The sequence below is a fragment of the Pinus tabuliformis genome, chromosome 4_1 (assembly GCF_031772625.1).
Source record: "Pinus tabuliformis cultivar Carrire ecotype Pingquan chromosome 4_1, CPIR1, whole genome shotgun sequence".
NCBI classification, from domain to species: Eukaryota; Viridiplantae; Streptophyta; class Pinopsida; order Pinales; family Pinaceae; genus Pinus; species Pinus tabuliformis.
The window spans coordinates 245,958,074-245,978,118 of NC_142303.1; the positions used below are offsets into that span (position 1 = coordinate 245,958,074).

At 38.0% G+C, this 20,045-nt stretch overlaps 1 protein-coding gene across 2 annotated transcripts in view; it reads right to left on the minus strand.

The window, feature by feature from the left end:
• LOC149175195 (alanine aminotransferase 2-like) overlaps window positions 1–20,045 on the minus strand; it is a 106,755-nt gene that overhangs the window by 19,036 nt on the left and 67,674 nt on the right. For both annotated transcript variants that reach the window (XM_089419540.1, XM_089419539.1), the window contains 2 exons: window positions 19,930–20,004; window positions 19,729–19,849 (listed from right to left, as the gene is read on the minus strand). In XM_089419540.1, coding sequence (XP_089275666.1) covers window positions 19,729–19,849; window positions 19,930–20,004 — 196 coding nt within the window. The remainder of the gene's footprint in view (window positions 1–19,728; window positions 19,850–19,929; window positions 20,005–20,045) is intronic.

Sequence of the window (20,045 nt, forward strand, 5' to 3'; positions counted from 1 at the left end):
ATTGAGTATAAAAGGATAAATACAATGTATGATAATTATTCCCAAGCACCAACTTGGTTTTGATGAGGCTCCGACCTCTAGGGCTTCGACCCTATCTAATCCAAGGCACCTACCTTGTGTTTAGGAGCACCGACTCCAAGGACACCAATCCTGTTGTTCTTAATAGAAAGTATAAATATAACTTACTTGAATGTTCTTATTCCAAAAATACTTGAGATTAACTTCACTTACTTTTCACTGTACCTTGTCCACCACTAGACTTCACTGTTGCTGCAATCTCAATTCATAAACCATAGCTCAGCTACATAACAAGCTCCAAGCCACTATACAAATTGGTCATTTCACTTCACTGCATCATAGAGAATCCTCCACTGTCACTGTTGTCCAAGAAGAGTGTCCAGGGCTCTATTTGAAATACATTTCCACAGTCCGAGCAATATTGGAGCCAAAAAATCAGAGTTACTATGTTAATGGAGGCACAATTATGATCCAGTGTGATTAGGTATCCGTCACAATCAGAGTTTCTGCACCGCAGTCTGAGCCTGAATAAGATGGTCCACCGCTTAAACTGTATACAGTTTTGTTTTAAGATGATGTCTCTGTCTGCAGTCCTTAAATATTTAATCCACAGTTGGACAGACCCACAGTTAAGTAGACCCTTGTGAAGTATAAGTGCAAAACCCTTATCCGCACTTCAGTTTTTAGGCGCAGCAATTCGCAAATCAGTGCTTAAGGTGGCTAGCTCTGTCCTTAGTTCACGAGATGTGAACTGTATATCCTTATCTTTTCACACCAAATTGTTATGTACTTCAAAAATGCGGAGTTCCTTCTGTATATATACTTGTTTGCATATGAAAAATGAAAGGTCGTGTCTCCTAGCTAAGCCGACATGAGTTTGACAAGTTCAGGTCGGCTTACTAACCATAATTATACCCTTTTCTTAAAAAATTCATATCTCCTAAAATATTTGGAGTTTCGGGGCATGTGATAGCTCATTAGAAAGCTAAAAGTATGCTCTAAAATATGGTATGGGTCTCATGATGATATTCTTCCTCTAAGATGGAGAAAAATATTATTTAATGTGACTGATCATCATTAGTGTAGAAATGGAGGTAGGGTAGAGTGTCTTTGAGTGTTGGGCTTCTCCATCGTTTGGTTCCTTCATTGATTGCCACCAAGTCCCTACCTTCTTCAATATATTGACATCAATGACAACTAGATTAACAATCTCCCCCTTTGTCATTGGATGGCAATATTTTTCTTCTCTCCCCTTTGACATCAATGGCAAAGGAGTGCACAAGGACTCCCCCTGTCGAACTGCTCCCCCTGTCATGCGGCATCTTAAGAATCAGCTTAGTGTGATGCTAGAGCAATAACCCCCATCTTTTGGCGAAGATGTTCAAATGCTTCTCGAGGAAGAGGTTTTGTGAAAATATCAGCAATCTGCTCCTTGGTATTGATATATTCCAACTTTATGTTTTGTTCAGCTACTTGTTCACGAAGGAAATGATACTTGATTGGTATATGTTTGGTCTTTGAGTGCATCACTGAATTTTTGCTGAGACTGATAGCACTTGTGTTATCACAATAGATGGTGATTGGTTTATTGGTACCTATGTTGACATCTTTCAAAGCTTCCTTCATCCATAATATTTGAGTACAACAATCTGCAACAGCTATATACTCGGCTTCAGCTATAGATAGTGATATGGATGTTTGTTTTTTGCTGAGCCAAGATACTAGACAATCTCCCAGGAAGAATGCATCCCCACTAGTACTTTTTCGATCATCAACACTTCCGGCCCAATCAGCATCAATGTATGTAGTGACAATAAGAGTTGAGCTCTTAGGGTACCAAAGACCAAAATCAGGAGTTCCTTTCAAGTATCTGAGAATTTTTTTTACAGCCAACAAATGGGATTGTTTAGGAGCTGATTGAAATCTTCCCACCATTGCTACTGCTTGCATAATGTCAGGTCTCGTAGCAGTCAAGTATAGGAGGGCTCCAATTAATGACCTGTAATGAGTTGCATCTACCAAAGGAGAGTCATCATCTTTGCTTAATTTGCAATATGTGGTCATAGGTGTGCTCATGGGTGCACAGTGTTCCATTCCATATCTTTTAAGCATGTCTTTAAGATATTTTGCTTGAGATATGAACATGCCTGTTGTGGTTTGAGATACTTGTAGTCCAAGGAAGTAAGATAACTCTCTTATCATCGACATTCGAACTCTTTTGACATATTTTGAGCAAACTCATGGATCATCTCATCATTATTGCTAGCAAAAATCAAATCATCAACAGAGACAAGAGTGACTAGTAATTTATCCTCGTCTATCTTCATGTAGAGATTACTTCCCATATAATGCCTTTTTCAACTTACAAACAAAGTCTTTTCCTTCTGGTTGCTCCATGTAGACTTCTTCCTTGAGTTCCCCATTCAGAAATGTTGATTTTACGTCCATCTGATAGACTTTGAATCCTTTTGAGCAAGAAAATGCCAAGAACATCCTTATACCTTCCATATGAGCTACTGGTGCAAAGGTTTCTTCAAAGTCGATCCCTTCAATTTGTGAATAACCTTTACAAACAAGCCTTGCCCTATTTCTGATGATTTGTCCATCTTCATTCATTTTGTTTTTGAACACCCACTTGGTTCCAATTATATTTTTATCCTTTTGACGAGGTACCAACTCCCATGTCTCATTCTCCTCGATTTGAAGCATTTCTTCTTCCATTGCTTCCGCCCAATAAGGATCCTTGCTTGAGTAAAAAAATTTGGTTCTAACATAGATAGGAGAGCAACATCATTTTTCCTTGGTGTACTTGTCATCCTTCTTCGGGTTTGTATCCTCTATTCTACATTGCCAATAATCTGCTCTTCCAGGTGATGTTTTTGGAGGAACTTCAACTTTGAAGGGGTTTGAGATCGTTCCTTTTCCTTCTGTTTTTCTTGATCTTTTTCCTCTTTTTCAGGTTCTTCTTCGTTTTCTTCAATGAGAGGGTCAACTTCATGATCTTCAATTTCCTTTTCTAGAAGGTCTTCATCAATCTTCACATCAATGCTTTCCACTATTTTCCGTAGTCGATTATTGTAGCACTTGTAGGCTTTGCTCCTTGTAGAATATCCAAGGAATATTCCTTCGTCAACCTGAGAATCAAATTTTCCTAGTGAGTCATCATTGATTTTTATGAAGCACTTGCTTCCAAAAATCTTGAAGTATTTTACTGAAGCAGGTCTTCCTTTCCATAATTCATAAGGAGTCTTCTCATTATTTGGTCTTAGTTGAGTTTGATTCAAGGTATAAACTGTTGTCCCAATTGCTTCTCTCCAAAATTTTGCCTGCAAGTCCGCTGCTAGTAACATTGTTCTTGTCATTTCTTGAACAATTCGGTTTCTTCTTTCAACTATCCCATTCTGCTTGGGTGTTCTAGCGACAGAGGGTTCTCTTTCTATTCCATGTACTTTACAGAGTGTTGTCGCGCGGATTGGCACGACAACGCTCAGACCGGGGGCTGTCACTCTGATCATGATGCGAATAAGCAAGTCAATATGCCTTTTAGCAGTGGTTGGATCACCATCTGAAAAAATAGGTAATTCAGGAAGGGCCTCCTCCGGAAAATCATGGAGACGATGAATAAAACGACATGGTTTACATGAATAATCCATGATGAACAATAAGGGATGATAGAACTAGATCTTTGCTCAAGAAAATCAAAAGATGAAAGAAGTGGAGTCGCCACTTGAACAATAAAACTGATTCTAAGATCCAAAAAGTAATCAACAAACAGATATGCGGGAGGCTTCTTGTCTGGGAAAAAATAAGAAAATGGAGTCGCCACCCAAACAAGAAACACACCGAAGATATGCTGATGATATGGCGAAAAATAAGGCAATAAAAGATCCAAATGATAACCTTAAAGGTCGAATCTGCCAGCTCAAATGAGAGATGAGAAAGATGAGAAGATGAATGAAAAGTCGTTGAAACACCGAGAAAAAGTATCCCCGGCAACGGCGCCAAAAATGTTAGCGTTGCCGGCTCAAACAAATGATAGACAGATGAACAACGAATGATGCAAAGATGATGAAATGCCGAGAAAACAAGTTCCCCGGCAACGGCACCAAAAAATGTTGTCGCGCGGATTGGCACGACAACGCTCAGACCGGGGGCTGTCACTCTGATCCCCGATCCCTTCGTTTAAGCTTGTCTCCCGCGGCTAACGGGGGTAGTCCCTGTGAGATGATGAGGCCAACTGTCTACCAATTGGTTGGGAGACACGAGATACGATATAAAAAAGGACTCGATGGATTTGGTTAAATTAGCAGACCAATGCCTTGTGGAGTTAATGTTTAAATGATTACTTTTTAAATGATATAGAAACATGGACCACGAACAGCAACCATCTATCATCAGCTAAATCATGTGACCAAAACGATATCCGACAACTGAAAATTTGAAAAGATGAATGCTTTAAATTACCACGAGAATCATAAACCATTAACCAGATATCAATTTCGAATCTCGGCTTGAAAACTTTTGATCTCAGCAATAAAGATATAACGTGAAAGCAACTGAAATCTGGCAAAAATAATTTTCCAAAATTTTAATATATATATATATATATATATATATATTTTAAATCCATAAAAATGAAAATTTAAAAAAAACTAAAAAATCTAAAATTTAAAATCTATTCTAAAACTAAATTAAACTAATACCAAAATTTAATAAAATAAGTCCTTTTTTTTTTTTTTTTTATTATTTTTTTAAAACCAAACTAAGAATCTAATTTAAAATCTAAATAAAGAAAATTTAAAGACTAACTACTAACATCTAAATGAACTCTAACTTAAACTTAAAATCTAAAACCATACTTATCTAACAAAAGCCTAAGATTAAAATCTAAACATTAAAGTCAAAAAATAAAAATAAATAAAAGAAATTAAATTCTAAATTTACGCTAAACTCTAGTCTAAAACATTAAAATACAACTATACAAAAATTTAAATCTGAACATTACAAATAAAAAAAATGAAACAACACTACACTAACCTAGACGCTATGCTAACCTACGCATGACTAAACGCTAGACCCTACGCAAATCTAAATCAATCAAAAAAAATCGAAATCGAGCCCAGATCAAAACGATAGCATATATACAGTCCACAGCACAGTAAATTGGTTTAACGCAGACATAAGAAAAATACCCTAACTGCAATGGAACGTTACCTGCTCCAAAATACGATGGAGCATTACCCGCGCGAAGAAGGATTACCTGCGGCTCTGAGACTGTGCGTGAATGAAATGGCGATATTACCTCAGCTGAGCCGGCAGATCTCTGATGCTGTTAGACCCCGTGAAGGTTTCAAAGAAGAATTCGACCCCGATTTTGTGTGTTTGACAAAGCCGAGCCAGCAGCTAAATACAGAACCCCGCACAGTATAATACTCGGATCCAGTTTGTTTTTTTTTGCTTCGACCACAGCGCGAAGGGATAAGAGGTAGCCACAGACTAGTGAAGGTTACACTTGCTTGTTGCATACATATTCAGATCGTGGCAAACCCTTACAAATATTCGTCGTAACTTTGTGGCTTTTATATATATATCAATCCATGGATTCACTGCCGTGAAAAATTTAAAAAAAAAAGAAACGTGGAACGCTCGACTTTAGTCTGATCTATACAGAGATCTTCAAAACAAAAATTCAAGAGCCATGTATTCAGCTGTCACTCTACATCAACTCGTCGCTGCTTGAGAGATTTGGGTTGCATTCAATTTCCTTTTGGATCTGACTTCTTCCCTGCTGGCCCGATGGTGAGGATGACGGACGTATTGCAGTTATTGAAAATTTCTGGCCGATGTACAGTGGATTGTTTTGGCGGACAGAGATGTGATCACAAAACTTTCTGCTCATAAACCCCTGAAAAGAGGCCCTGCGCCTGCAATTTCAAGACAACAAAACCCTAATGAAAAACTGTAAAAAATCTGAAACCCTAGATCAGCTAATTAAATGTACAGATTTAGCCCCTTCACAGCCAGATTTAACAATAAGAACAGGAAAATTTTAAAGAAAAGAAATTTCAGATTTGTCACTGTAAAAAAGAAACTTCAGAAATTCTCTCATGCAGATCAGTAAAATAAAACCGAATGATAGACCCAGGATCAAATCCACTGGGCTCAGCAGAAAACGCTTGCAGGAGTTGGCTGGTTCAGCCGAGAACTTCCCCAAACGCCCACAAAATTCCTTCAGAAAATGTTATTCTGCACAGCTCAAAACAATCGTCAATAAAGAGGGCAAAAATGCTGTTGGATCTCAAACAGTAATGGAGATACCTGCCATTACTCCAGAAACCCTAGCAGCACCCAAACCCTAGCAAGTGGGCAAGATACCTGTACCCACAATACTCTACAAAAGCTATTATTAACAGCTGAAAATAACATATGCAGAAAATGAAATGATCTCACAGCATTCCAAGAGAGTAACACCAGCAAGATATGGACCCCAAAGTCTTCTTTATTAACCAGAAATAAATTTACATGAGAGCTTCTTCAGTCTTTGACTCACAGATCACATGATCTGAAATGACCCCCCTAAGACCCTATATAAAGGAAATGATCCCAACGGCTAGTTTTGGGTGATCCATGTAGAACTGATCTCGACCGTTGATGAGGATCAAGACATCCCTTGATCTCATCCGTCGATTTATTAACTTAAAATATTATTATTTTATTAGTTAGGGTTTTTGCTTCATTTTTTAATTTTTTATTATTTTATTATTTTTATTCATTTTTTAAATTTTTAATTCATTTTAAGATGGATCATCAAACTAAGCCGTTGGAAACATCACCTAGGACCTAGGACCTAGGACTCATGAGGGGATTTATAACATTTTCAACCCTCAAGACACATTTCATCATGATTTTTACAATTTACATCTCAAAGGGATGAACCCACTTAATACAGACCCTCATAGAACACCCAGTTCTGCGACACAACTATAATCTAGCAGATTTAACACACTAGGATTTTCCTAAAGTTCTAATGACAAAATCAATCCCGGCTTTGGGGTCAGGTTTGAAGGAAAACTCTGCCGATCCGTGGATCGGTGAGACAAAAAACCTTCCGGGACGTAGATTATCATCAGAAAGTTAGGTCCACCTAGACAAAATACATACATGACTCATGTCTGCTAAGATTATTTACAATTAATACATGCGGACTGGGTTTACAATCAAAAAGATCAAGCTGCTGATGATGGCAGGATGGCACGGACATGCTGATCAGGTGCTGCTTCTTTCTGTCAAGAAAAACGGGGTGCACTGCATGGGTAGTTGACCAGTAGGGGTCAACATCTGGCTCTACTTGGGGACACGTTGCTGCTTGCAGGAATGTGAGAATCCAGAATCTGCATCCATACAACACAAAAATAAGTAGCGTCCATCCCAAAAAATCAGCATATACATTAAGCACAGGAAAGATAAAAGCTCTTAATTTATTAACTATCTAAAGCAGAAATAAAAAATGCGGAAAAAACAAGGAGTAGGGTTAGGAATACGATACAAAGGATGCCCTACGGCATCAGATGTGTTCAATATAGTGCATACTGAGCATTTGCCTGCTTTCAGGCAAATCTGTGGGCTGCTTGTCGGATGTGCCATGTCCAATTTTGCATATGGTAGGATTTTTTCCTATCCGAAAATCAAGCTGCTCACGGCCGTCTGATGTATCAAATCTTCGTCTTATCTTCTTTCTCTTGCGCTTCTTCTTTCTGGCTGGTTGAATTACTGATGACCTGGTACTTTCTGTTTCAAAGCTATCAGATGAAGTATGTAAGATACGCGTGCTATGTCTTTCTTCATCTTGCATCTGATCTTTATCATTCTTAAGTCTGTCTGGATCACCCTCAATCAACCATCTTTCAATCGAATCAACAGCCTCCCAATAATAAGATGAATCTTGTTGCAACAAATGAGAAGGTTCCTGATCTGTTGATGTTCCCTGGTTTCTCTCATTTTCCAATTGCTGAAACCTTTGAACCTGCATTCTAATGGCATCCATCTGTCTAGAGTGTTTAACCTTTATATCATTGATTTGCCTGGCATGGTATTCTTGCATGTCTTTTATTACTTTAACATTTCCTTCCTTTATGTTCATCAAGCAGTGTTGTATGGAATTTATTTCTTCTCTGTGATTTGCTTGCATGTCAGCCCACTGATTGTTATGATTGAATGTCATGATAGTCATTTCCTCATCCATAGTGAATAACTTATTTTGCATAGAGTCAATTTCCCTATCATAATCAGCTTTCATGGTCACCATATTTTCCTCTAAGACTGACATCTTGCTATGCATGTTTCCAATTTCTGTTTCATATTTAGTTTTTATGGCCTCAATTTCTTTAACATGGTGACTTTGCGTGACCTCAATCTCCCTAATACGTTTTTCCAGATGAGTGCATAAGGTTTTCACATCATTGACATAATTAGTTTGATTGTTTTCCATATTTCTCACCAGCATCATTAGATCTAATAAAATTTTCTTTTGCTCTTCCCTTTCATTGTCATTTGCCCCTGATTTTTCATTATCATGAACTTGATCTGCAGTATTTTCGGTTGATGACACATTCTGACTTTGAAATCTTTCTTCAACAGCGGAATTACTTTCTTTCTGTTCAACAATTTTAGAGGTAGAAAGCAAGCTGTTCGGATAACAATATCTATCTTCAAAAGCATTGATAATATCAACCAAAGAAGTGAAAGAATCCTTAGGAAAACTGTTAAACCAATTCAAAGCATCATCTTCTAAAGAAAGGACAAATAGACGCATTTTGATATCGTCATGATTAAACTGAGGGGATCTGCAATATATGATCATGATGCGAATAAACAAGTCAATATGCCTTTTAGCAGCGGTTGGATCACCATCTGAAAAAATAGGTAATTCAGGAAGGGCCTCCTCCGGAAAATCATGGAGACGATGAATAAAACGACATGTTTTACATGAATAATCCATGATGAACAATAAGGGATGATAGAACTAGATCTTTGCTCAAGAAAATCAAAAGATGAAAGAAGTGGAGTCGCCACTTGAACAATAAAACTGATTCTAAGATCCAAAAAGTAATCAACAAACAGATATGCGGGAGGCTTCTTGTCTGGGAAAAAATAAGAAAATGGAGTCGCCACCCAAACAAGAAACACACCGAAGATATGCTGATGATATGGCGAAAAATAAGGCAATAAAAGATCCAAATGATAACCTTAAAGGTCGAATCTGCCAGCTCAAATGAGAGATGAGAAAGATGAGAAGATGAATGAAAAGTCGTTGAAACACCGAGAAAAAGTATCCCCGGCAACGGCGCCAAAAATGTTAGCGTTGCCGGCTCAAACAAATGATAGACAGATGAACGACGAATGATGCAAAGATGATGAAATGCCGAGAAAACAAGTTCCCCGGCAACGGCGCCAAAAAATGTTGTCGCGCGGATTGGCACGACAACGCTCAGACCGGGGGCTGTCACTCTGATCCCCGATCCCTCCGTTTAAGCCTGTCTCCCGCGGCTAAGGGGGGTAGTCCCTGTGAGATGATGAGGCCAACTGTCTACCAATTGGTTGGGAGACACGAGATACGATATAAAAAAGGACTCGATGGATTTGGTTAAATTAGCAGACCAGTGCCTTGTGGAGTTAATGTTTAAATGATTACTTTTTAAATGATATAGAAACATGGACCACGAACAGCAACCATCTATCATCAGCTAAATCATGTGACCAAAACGATATCCGACAACTGAAAATTTGAAAAGATGAATGCTTTAAATTACCACGAGAATCATAAACCATTAACCAGATATCAATTTCGAATCTCGGCTTGAAAACTTTTGATCTCAGCAATAAAGATATAACGTGAAAGCAACTGAAATCTGGCAAAAATAATTTTCCAAAATTTTAATATATATATATATATATATATATATATTTTAAATCCATAAAAATGAAAATTTAAAAAAAACTAAAAAATCTAAAATTTAAAATCTATTCTAAAACTAAATTAAACTAATACCAAAATTTAATAAAATAAGTCCTTTTTTTTTTATTTTTTTTTATTTTTTTAAAACCAAACTAAGAATCTAATTTAAAATCTAAATAAAGAAAATTTAAAGACTAACTACTAACATCTAAATGAACTCTAACTTAAACTTAAAATCTAAAACCATACTTATCTAACAAAAGCCTAAGATTAAAATCTAAACATTAAAGTCAAAAAATAAAAATAAATAAAAGAAATTAAATTCTAAATTTACGCTAAACTCTAGTCTAAAACATTAAAATACAACTATACAAAAATTTAAATCTGAACATTACAAATAAAAAAAATGAAACAACACTACACTAACCTAGACGCTATGCTAACCTACGCATGACTAAACGCTAGACCCTACGCAAATCTAAATCAATCAAAAAAAATCGAAATCGAGCCCAGATCAAAACGATAGCATATATACAGTCCACGGCACAGTAAATTGGTTTAACGCAGACATAAGAAAAATACCCTAACTGCAATGGAACGTTACCTGCTCCAAAATACGATGGAGCATTACCCGCGCGAAGAAGGATTACCTGCGGCTCTGAGACTGTGCGTGAATGAAATGGCGATATTACCTCAGCTGAGCCGGCGGATCTCTGATGCTGTTAGACCCCGTGAAGGTTTCAAAGAAGAATTCGACCCCGATTTTGTGTGTTTGACAAAGCCGAGCCAGCAGCTAAATACAGAACCCCGCACAGTATAATACTCGGATCCAGTTTGTTTTTTTTTTGCTTCGACCACAGCGCGAAGGGATAAGAGGTAGCCGCAGACTAGTGAAGGTTACACTTGCTTGTTGCATACATATTCAGATCGTGGCAAACCCTTACAAATATTCGTCGTAACTTTGTGGCTTTTATATATATCAATCCATGGATTCACTGCCGTGAAAAATTTAAAAAAAAAAGAAACGTGGAACGCTCGACTTTAGTCTGATCTATACAGAGATCTTCAAAACAAAAATTCAAGAGCCATGTATTCGGCTGTCACTCTACATCAACTCGTCGCTGCTTGAGAGATTTGGATTGCATTCAATTTCCTTTTGGATCTGACTTCTTCCCTGCTGGCCCGATGGTGAGGATGACGGACGTATTGCAGTTATTGAAAATTTCTGGCCGATGTACAGTGGATTGTTTTGGCGGACAGGGATGTGATCACAAAACTTTCTGCTCATAAACCCCTGAAAAGAGGCCCTGCGCCTGCAATTTCAAGACAACAAAACCCTAATGAAAAACTGTAAAAAATCTGAAACCCTAGATCAGCTAATTAAATGTACAGATTTAGCCCCTTCACAGCCAGATTTAACAATAAGAACAGGAAAATTTTAAAGAAAAGAAATTTCAGATTTGTCACTGTAAAAAAGAAACTTCAGAAATTCTCTCATGCAGATGAGAAAAATAAAACCGAATGATAGACCCAGGATCAAATCCACTGGGCTCAGCAGAAAACGCTTGCAGGAGTTGGTTGGTTCAGCCGAGAACTTCCCCAAACGCCCACAAAATTCCTTCAGAAAATGTTATTCTGCACAGCTCAAAACAATCGTCAATAAAGAGGGCAAAAATGCTGTTGGATCTCAAACAGTAATGGAGATACCTGCCATTACTCCAGAAACCCTAGCAGCACCCAAACCCTAGCAAGTGGGCAAGATACCTGTACCCACAATACTCTACAAAAGCTATTATTAACAGCTGAAAATAACATATGCAGAAAATGAAATGATCTCACAGCATTCCAAGAGAGTAACACCAGCAAGATATGGACCCCAAAGTCTTCTTTATTAACCAGAAATAAATTTACATGAGAGCTTCTTCAGTCTTTGACTCACAGATCACATGATCTGAAATGACCCCCCTAAGACCCTATATAAAGGAAATGATCCCAACGGCTAGTTTTGGGTGATCCATGTAGAACTGATCTCGACCGTTGATGAGGATCAAGACATCCCTTGATCTCATCCGTCGATTTATTAACTTAAAATATTATTATTTTATTAGTTAGGGTTTTTGCTTCATTTTTTAATTTTTTATTATTTTATTATTTTTATTCATTTTTTAAATTTTTAATTCATTTTAAGATGGATCATCAAACTAAGCCGTTGGAAACATCACCTAGGACCTAGGACCTAGGACTCATGAGGGGATTTATAACATTTTCAACCCTCAAGACACATTTCATCATGATTTTTACAATTTACATCTCAAAGGGATGAACCCACTTAATACAGACCCTCATAGAACACCCAGTTCTGCGACACAACTATAATCTAGCAGATTTAACACACTAGGATTTTCCTAAAGTTCTAATGACAAAATCAATCTCGGCTTTGGGGTCAGGTTTGAAGGAAAACTCTGCCGATCCGTGGATCGGTGAGACAAAAAACCTTCCGGGACGTAGATTATCATCAGAAAGTTAGGTCCACCTAGGCAAAATACATACATGACTCATGTCTGCTAAGATTATTTACAATTAATACATGCAGACTGGGTTTACAATCAAAAAGATCAAGCTGCTGATGATGGCAGGATGGCACGGACATGCTGATCAGGTGCTGCTTCTTTCTGTCAAGAAAAACGAGGTGCACTGCATGGGTAGTTGACCAGTAGGGGTCAACACAGAGTTCATCAAATTCTTTTGATGTGAATTCTCCCCCTCTATCCGTTCTAAGACATTTAATCTTAGAATCCTTTTCATTTTCTACAAGAGCTTTAAGATTCTTAAAACATTCAAATGCTTCGGATTTATATTTTATGAAATATACCCACATCATTCTAATATAGTCATCAACAAATAAAGCAAAGTACCTTTCTCCTTGGAGCGTCGGAGTTCTAGTTGGTCCACATAAATCAGCATGAATGATCTCCAAAGGTTTTGATGTAAAGAACTCCTTGGTCTTGTGGTTGGTTCTAGTTTGCTTTCCATGTTGACATGGACCACATACACCTTGATTTGGCTTGAATAACTTTGGGATGTCTCACACTGCATTGATCTTGCTGATATTGATCAAGTTATCAAAACTTGTATGTCCCAGTCGCTTGTGCCACAACCAACTTTCATCTGTTTGACTTAGATAACATTTATCTTCTTGAATTTTGTTTAGAATGTATACGTTATCTGATGTTCTAACTCCTTTCGCCACAAGTTCTCCTGAGGAAGAGTTCCTTATTTCACAATCTTTGGTGCTAAAGACAACATTATGTCCTTGATCACAGATTTGGCTAACACTCAAGAGATTGTGTTTGAGCCCATCTACCAGCAAAGCATTTTGAGCCTTTCCTTTTCCATTAATAAGGGTAACAGTTCCTTTTCTAGCAATTTTGGCAGATCCACTTCCAAAGGATACATTTCCTTCCTTTTTGTTCAATGAGACAAACTTCCTTTTGTCACCTGTCATATGTCTGGAGCACCCACTATCCACAAACCAATGATTTTCATCACTATGAGCACATAGGGCTAGGCCACATTTATCCATATTGGGATTCTCATTTTTTGCTTCTCTTCTTTTGAGGGAGCAATTTTGTTCATTATGTCCATTATCATTACATAATGAGCAGATTGGATCAAATTTGGCCAAAGGATCAAAAGAGTTGTAGGTCTTGATTTGTCCTTGCCCTTTGAGACCATATGGTTTGTTTGTTTGATCCTTCAATTTTGGTGTTTTATTCTTACGAGCCATGCAATGTTTAGCTTGATGACCAAAATTTTTACAATAATAACAATGCCCAAAAAAGATAGTTTGGTACCTGTTGTAATAGCCATGATTTGAATCAACATTCTTCCTTGGAGTTACTCTTTCTTCATTCTTTGGATTTGAGATGGGCCTTTGATGAAATGATTTTTCTTCCTTTGGGTTGTTGGAAAGTATGTCGGCATAGCTTTTCGCATTATCCTTAGTACTTGATGATTCTCCTTTAAAACCTATCCCAGATTTGTCATATTGAGGTTTTTGAGCATTTAGGATAATGTCAAGTGTTTGAGAGCTTTCCCAACTCTTTTTGACTTGCTCCAATTCCTTCCTTAGAGATACTATTTTAGCTTCATGATTTTCACAAATTTCTTCCTTTTCTTTTAGCTTATTTTCCAAGAGGTCTTCCCTTCTTTTTGCTTCCTCCTTTTCTACTTTGAGAGAGATGATTTTATTTCGTAATTTCTCATTTTCTTCAATGGCACTCATTAACAATTCATCTACATTTCCTTCTAGTCCTAAATCATCATTATTTGTGAATGCCATGAATAATACTTCTTGGCTTCCAGCATAGTCATTTTCTTCATCTGATTCATCATTACCTCCTTTGTGATGAGGGAAATGATTAGTTGATTTCCTTTTGATGACTACAAATTCATCTTCATCAGACTCATCTTGCTTAGAGAAGAAATTATTCTTATTGAACCCTTTCTTTTTGTATACCATCCCTTTAGAATCCTCCTCGTCGTCATTATCATGCTTATGAGGACATTTTGCAGCATAATGACCTATTCTTCCACATTTGAAACAAATAAGAGGGTACTTACCTTTTAGCTTGGATCCTTTCTTTAGTCTTTGTACAAATTGTGCCAATTTGGATTCAACATCAGAGTCATCACTGCTGGTATTCCATCCTTTCCCCTTTTTTGATTTTGAGGCCTTGAATGCTACATCTTTGGAACTTGGGATTCCTTTTCTCATCTCATAGGCAATGAGGATTCCATGAAGTTCATCCATCTTGAGAGTATCTAGGTCCTTCATTTCTTCTATAGCACTTACTTTGGAGTCAAATCTATCAGGGAGAGATCTTAAGACCTTTTGGACAACAGTGCTTTCTTCAATCTTTTCTCCCAATCGTTTAAGAGAGTTTACCACTTCAGCGACTCGAAGAAAGTATGATGCAATATCTTCTTCATCATCCATTTTCAGACTTTCGAATTTCCTTCTATGAGTTTGAAGCTTTGCCTTCTTAACTTTGGAGTCCCCATCATATAAGCTAACCAACTTATCCCATACTTCTTTGGCCGAGTCACAATTCATGACTTTTGTAAATTCAGAATCAGTGATTCCACTAGTGATGGAATTTAAGGCTTTTGCATTTGCAATGTAAGCTTTCCTTTCATCTTGATCAGTTGGAAGAGTGGAAGGAGCAGTGTACCCATTCAAAACTGAATGCCAAACTTCAAGTCCAAGGGACATTAAGTAGTAGGACATTCTTTTTTTTTTCCAAAAACCAAAATTTGTGCCATCGAACAAAGGAAGCCTTCCTGACACTTCTTGATTTTTCATTGTGACTAAGAATCCTTCTTCCAGCTGTTAGGCTAATTATGAAGAAGCTGGCTCTGATACCAATTGTTGGAAATACTGAGAGGGGGGTGAATCAGTATTTTCTTTCAATTGTTATTATTACCAGTTAAATTCTTCACAATTTAATCAGAGAAATGTATAAGAATAATTTTATTGAGTATAAAAGGATAAATACATTGTATGATAATTATTCCCAAGCACCAACTTGGTTTTGATGAGGCTCCGACCTCTAGGGCTTCGACCCTATCTAATCCAAGGCACCTACCTTGTGTCTAGGAGCACCGACTCCAAGGACACCAATCCTATTGTTCTTAATAGAAAGTATAAATATAACTTACTTGAATGTTCTTATTCCAAAAATACTTGAGATTAACTTCACTTACTTTTCAATGTACCTTGTCCACCACTAGACTTCATTGTCGCTGTAATCTCAGTTCATAAACCATAGCTTAGTTACATAACAAGCTCCAAACCACTGTACAAATTGGTCATTTCACTTCACTGCATCATAGAGAATCCTCCACTGTCACTGCTCTCCGAGAAGAGTGTCCAAGTCTCTATTTGAAATACCTTTCCACAGTCCAAGCAATACTGGAGCCAAAAAATCAAAGCTATTGTGTTAATGGAGGCACAGTTATGATCCACTGTGATTAAGTATCCGTCACAATCAGAGTTTCTACACCACAGTCTAAGCCTGAAAAAAGATGGTCCACCACTTAAACTGTATACAGTTCTGTTTTAAGATGATGTCTCTGTCCGCAGTCCTTAAATACTTCTCCACAGCCTTTTACAGTCCACAGTTCATTGATTTAATCCGCAGTTGGACAGACCCACAATTAAGTAGACCCTTGTGAAGTATAAGTGCAAACCCCTTATCCACACTTCAGTTTTTAGGCACAGCAATCCGCAAATCAGTTCTTAAGGTGGCTAGCTCTGTCCTTAGTTCACGAGATGTGAACTGTATATCCTTATCTTTTCACACCAAATTGTTCTGTACTTCAAAAATGCGGAGTTCCTTCTGTATATATACTTGTTTGTGTATGAAAAACGAAAGGTCGTGTCTCCTAGCTAAGCCGACATGAGTTTGACAAGTTCAGGTCGGCTTACTGACCATAATTATACCCTTTTCTTAAAAAATTCATATCTCCTAAAATATTTGGAGTTTCGAGGCATGTGATAGCTCATTAGAAAGCTAAAAGTATGCTCTAAAATATGGTATGGGTCTCATGATGATATTCTTCCTCTAAGATGGAGAAAAATATTATTTAATGTGACTGATCATCATTAGTGTAGAAATGGAGGTAGGGCAGAGTGTCTTTGAGTGTTGGGCTTCCCCATCGTTTGGTTCCTTCATTGATTGCCACCAAGTCGCTACCTTCTTCAATATATTGACATCAATGACAACTAGATCAACAAGCTCTCTCCCGTTGGCACTGCTCAATGCCATAGTCTGTTCATCCATATGTGAGAGAATCTGATTGATTATGTTCGCACACGAGAAGGCAGGATACCAGCATGCAATCTTGTATAACCCTAACCGTTGGATGCTAAGATAAACCTGTCGGTCTTCTAAGTCTGCCTTAAAGTTCCCTGCAAAAATGTCTTTGATTTGCTGCCATGTTAGTGTTGTTCCCTTCTCAATAAATAGTTGAGTATCTACATACACTAGTAAATCAACTGATACCTGCTCAACTACTTCCCCAATTCTGCTCTCTGTGGTTTGCTTTGATGCAGCGCTGTTGGATGCCATGTTAACTGTGACTGATGGAGAGATGCTCAACAACTGCTATACCTATGGGACAGAGAAGCCACTCATGGCAAGCAAATGTCGCTAAAAACCAAAACAACTTCAAGGCAAGTTCAAGCAGCAAGTCGGGCACTTGATGGGAAAGATTGCATAGTTTTGCCTGACAGGGGTGACTGACTGACTGTGGGAACTGCGCACTGCGCAGTCCTAGCAGTCAGTGTGGGAGCTTGATTACTGGAACTATGCAATGCGCAGTCCAATCTAGGCCAAGGCCTCGAAGAGACTGCGCATTGCACAATCTCAGTGGCCAAGTTGGGAAGTTGGCACCTAGAACAACGCAGTTCGCAGTTAGAGCCAGCCCAGGCTATGCTCTGCGCAATTCCAAAAGCCAAGCCAGAGGCTTGAGTCTACAGATAGTGCAGTGCAAGCTATGCACAGTGAGATCCAGGCAAGGGAACCCAGATCTGCCCAAGGGTACTGTGAAAAAACAAGTAGATCTGAAAGATAGTGTGACGTTGAGTGCATATCTGATTAAGTGTTGATGCATGCATGTGAAACAAGTGCAACAATTGATTAAACAGAAGGAAAACGAAGCATGTGAGGAGAGTCGCCGCAACGGCAACCGTTGGTGCAAAAACAAGAAAACTCATGCGACACTTGGGAAAGGCAATCTATAACTTGAAACAACACTTGTACAAGCTAAAACAAGTTAAAACGCCAACGGTCATGTAGAGAAACAAGTGAAACAACACTCGCAAAAGCCAAACAACGAAAAGCGACAGAAAAAACGGCAAAAGACAACAAAAGCAAAACTCGCCCAGAAAAGCAACGACAATCGCACTGAAGGTTCCTTGATCTCCTCGGGAATGCTAGAGCTCCAAGATCGAGTGTGCAAATAAGCTCTAGCAGCGTCGATTAAATCGATTTGGTTAAATTAGGGTTTATGACGTGCATGCCTAAAATCAAGGAAAAAGTGACACTTGGTGGAAATTTTTAAAAATAATGCAAGTGCCTCCTTCGGGATACTAAAAAAAGATCCCTATTTTTTAGGGATGCTTTTTTGCTTTTTCTAAGGAAACTTTCCATGCACACTATCGGAAAAGACATCGCAATTGCGGGAACTAGGCAACTTCTCAACTCGGTGCACTGCGCAGTTTCTAAGCTCAGTGAGGATTGCGCAATTTCTGGGCTTAGTGTTGGGTTGCCCCCTCATGACTGCATATTTCCAAGGCTCAAGGGTCACTAGGGATCAGCTTGTGAGTTAGCAAAATCAACTAAGCAAACACAAGCCAAACTAAAAAAGCAAGTCTCAGTTGAAGCATGGATACCTGGATCAGTGCAAGATGAGTTGTTGTGGTTTAGAAGGCAGGCTCCAAAATCGAAGCATAGGAGGGTGGTTGTAGCCGCTACAACAGTGTCATAGCACTTTCTGTATTTTAAAGAATCCAAGTTTCACTCATTTTGATCAATAGTATTGCCCTAACTCCTGGCCATGCGACATATTATGAGATGGCCTTGCAAACAACAGTGTCAGAGAACTACCTTTTGCGCATTTTGGCCGCCAAGGTGAGCAGAGACCGAGAGGGCAGAGTGGAAGGAGTGCACAACTAACGCACAAGAATGAAATGGGAACAAATGAAATAAACAGAGATGTTAGGCAAAGATACCATAATGATGGGCTTAGAATAGCAGAGGTCTAACACGGCAGGTGCAAAGTAGAGCACAGGACTGACAAGCGCTCATAGCAACAGAGTTGATATGTCAGCACTAGCATGCCGGCCAGAATGGAGTTTTTTGAGAAGATTATGACAAAGAAACAACTGAGTGAAGCGATTAAGCGTATTCCGAATGGCAGGACTGAAATGGCCACAAAAAAAGTGGCTCAAATTGGAGCAAGGCCAGAATTCGCCCACTCTGATACCATGTTAAACTCACACACAAATAGATAGGGAAGATATGAAAGATAAGCGTGATATCCATTTTATTCACAATGATATGCATTTATACAATGCCTCATGACCCTTGGTTTTCATATACCAAGTGGTCTCTCAAACTCTAATCATTGTTCATATTCCACACCATAACCCTTAGTGGATGAGGTGTCCAATAGTTAATCTAGTCAAGCAAGAGGATTTTCTGTTTTCAAACTCGTCAAAAATTGTGAACATTTGTTTTCTGCTTAACTTTTAAAAAAATTAAAAAAAAAAAAAAAAAAAAAACAAATATATGTGTCTCTCTCAACATGTTCTTGAAAAATGTAATTATGGTTTTTCAATTTTTTGTCTCAATATTAAATTTGGCATATTTTTGGATCAATTTGAAGTTATAAAATATTTCTATTTATTGTTTAAATAAATAAATTTATAATGAAGTCCACGAGGTCTTGGATAGATAGTGATCTGGAGCATTATTAAGGCACTCCTAGATGTTAAGTCATTGATATTATTCCCCACCCTATTTGTGGGTATTCTTGGACATGACCATGATGTAGCCTCACCAATGCCGAACTTACAAACAAACAAAGTTCAAACAAAAAATTATCATGAAATTGTCTTAACTAATTGTCGGATTCAAGAGCAAATGATATCATATATTTTTGCACTGACAACTCTAATGTGGAGGTACCTTTGGAAATTGACTGGAAAGAAACAAGACAAATGTCCTTTTCACCATAACCCATGCTCCTCGCTATCTTTTTGAAAGAGTGGAATTCCTTGTTATCTGCATAAATGTTTTCCTGATAAACCTGCAAGTACCAAGAATATCATGATAAAACGAGGAAAAATAAAATACCTACTGAAAACCCTAAATGATTACTGAAATTACCTCATCAGCAAGGAGAAGTAAACCTTCATTCTTACAAAACTCCACAATCTCCACTTGATTTTCCTTTGAAAGAACCTGTATAACATACAAATTACAAACCCATGATAATATGTCAC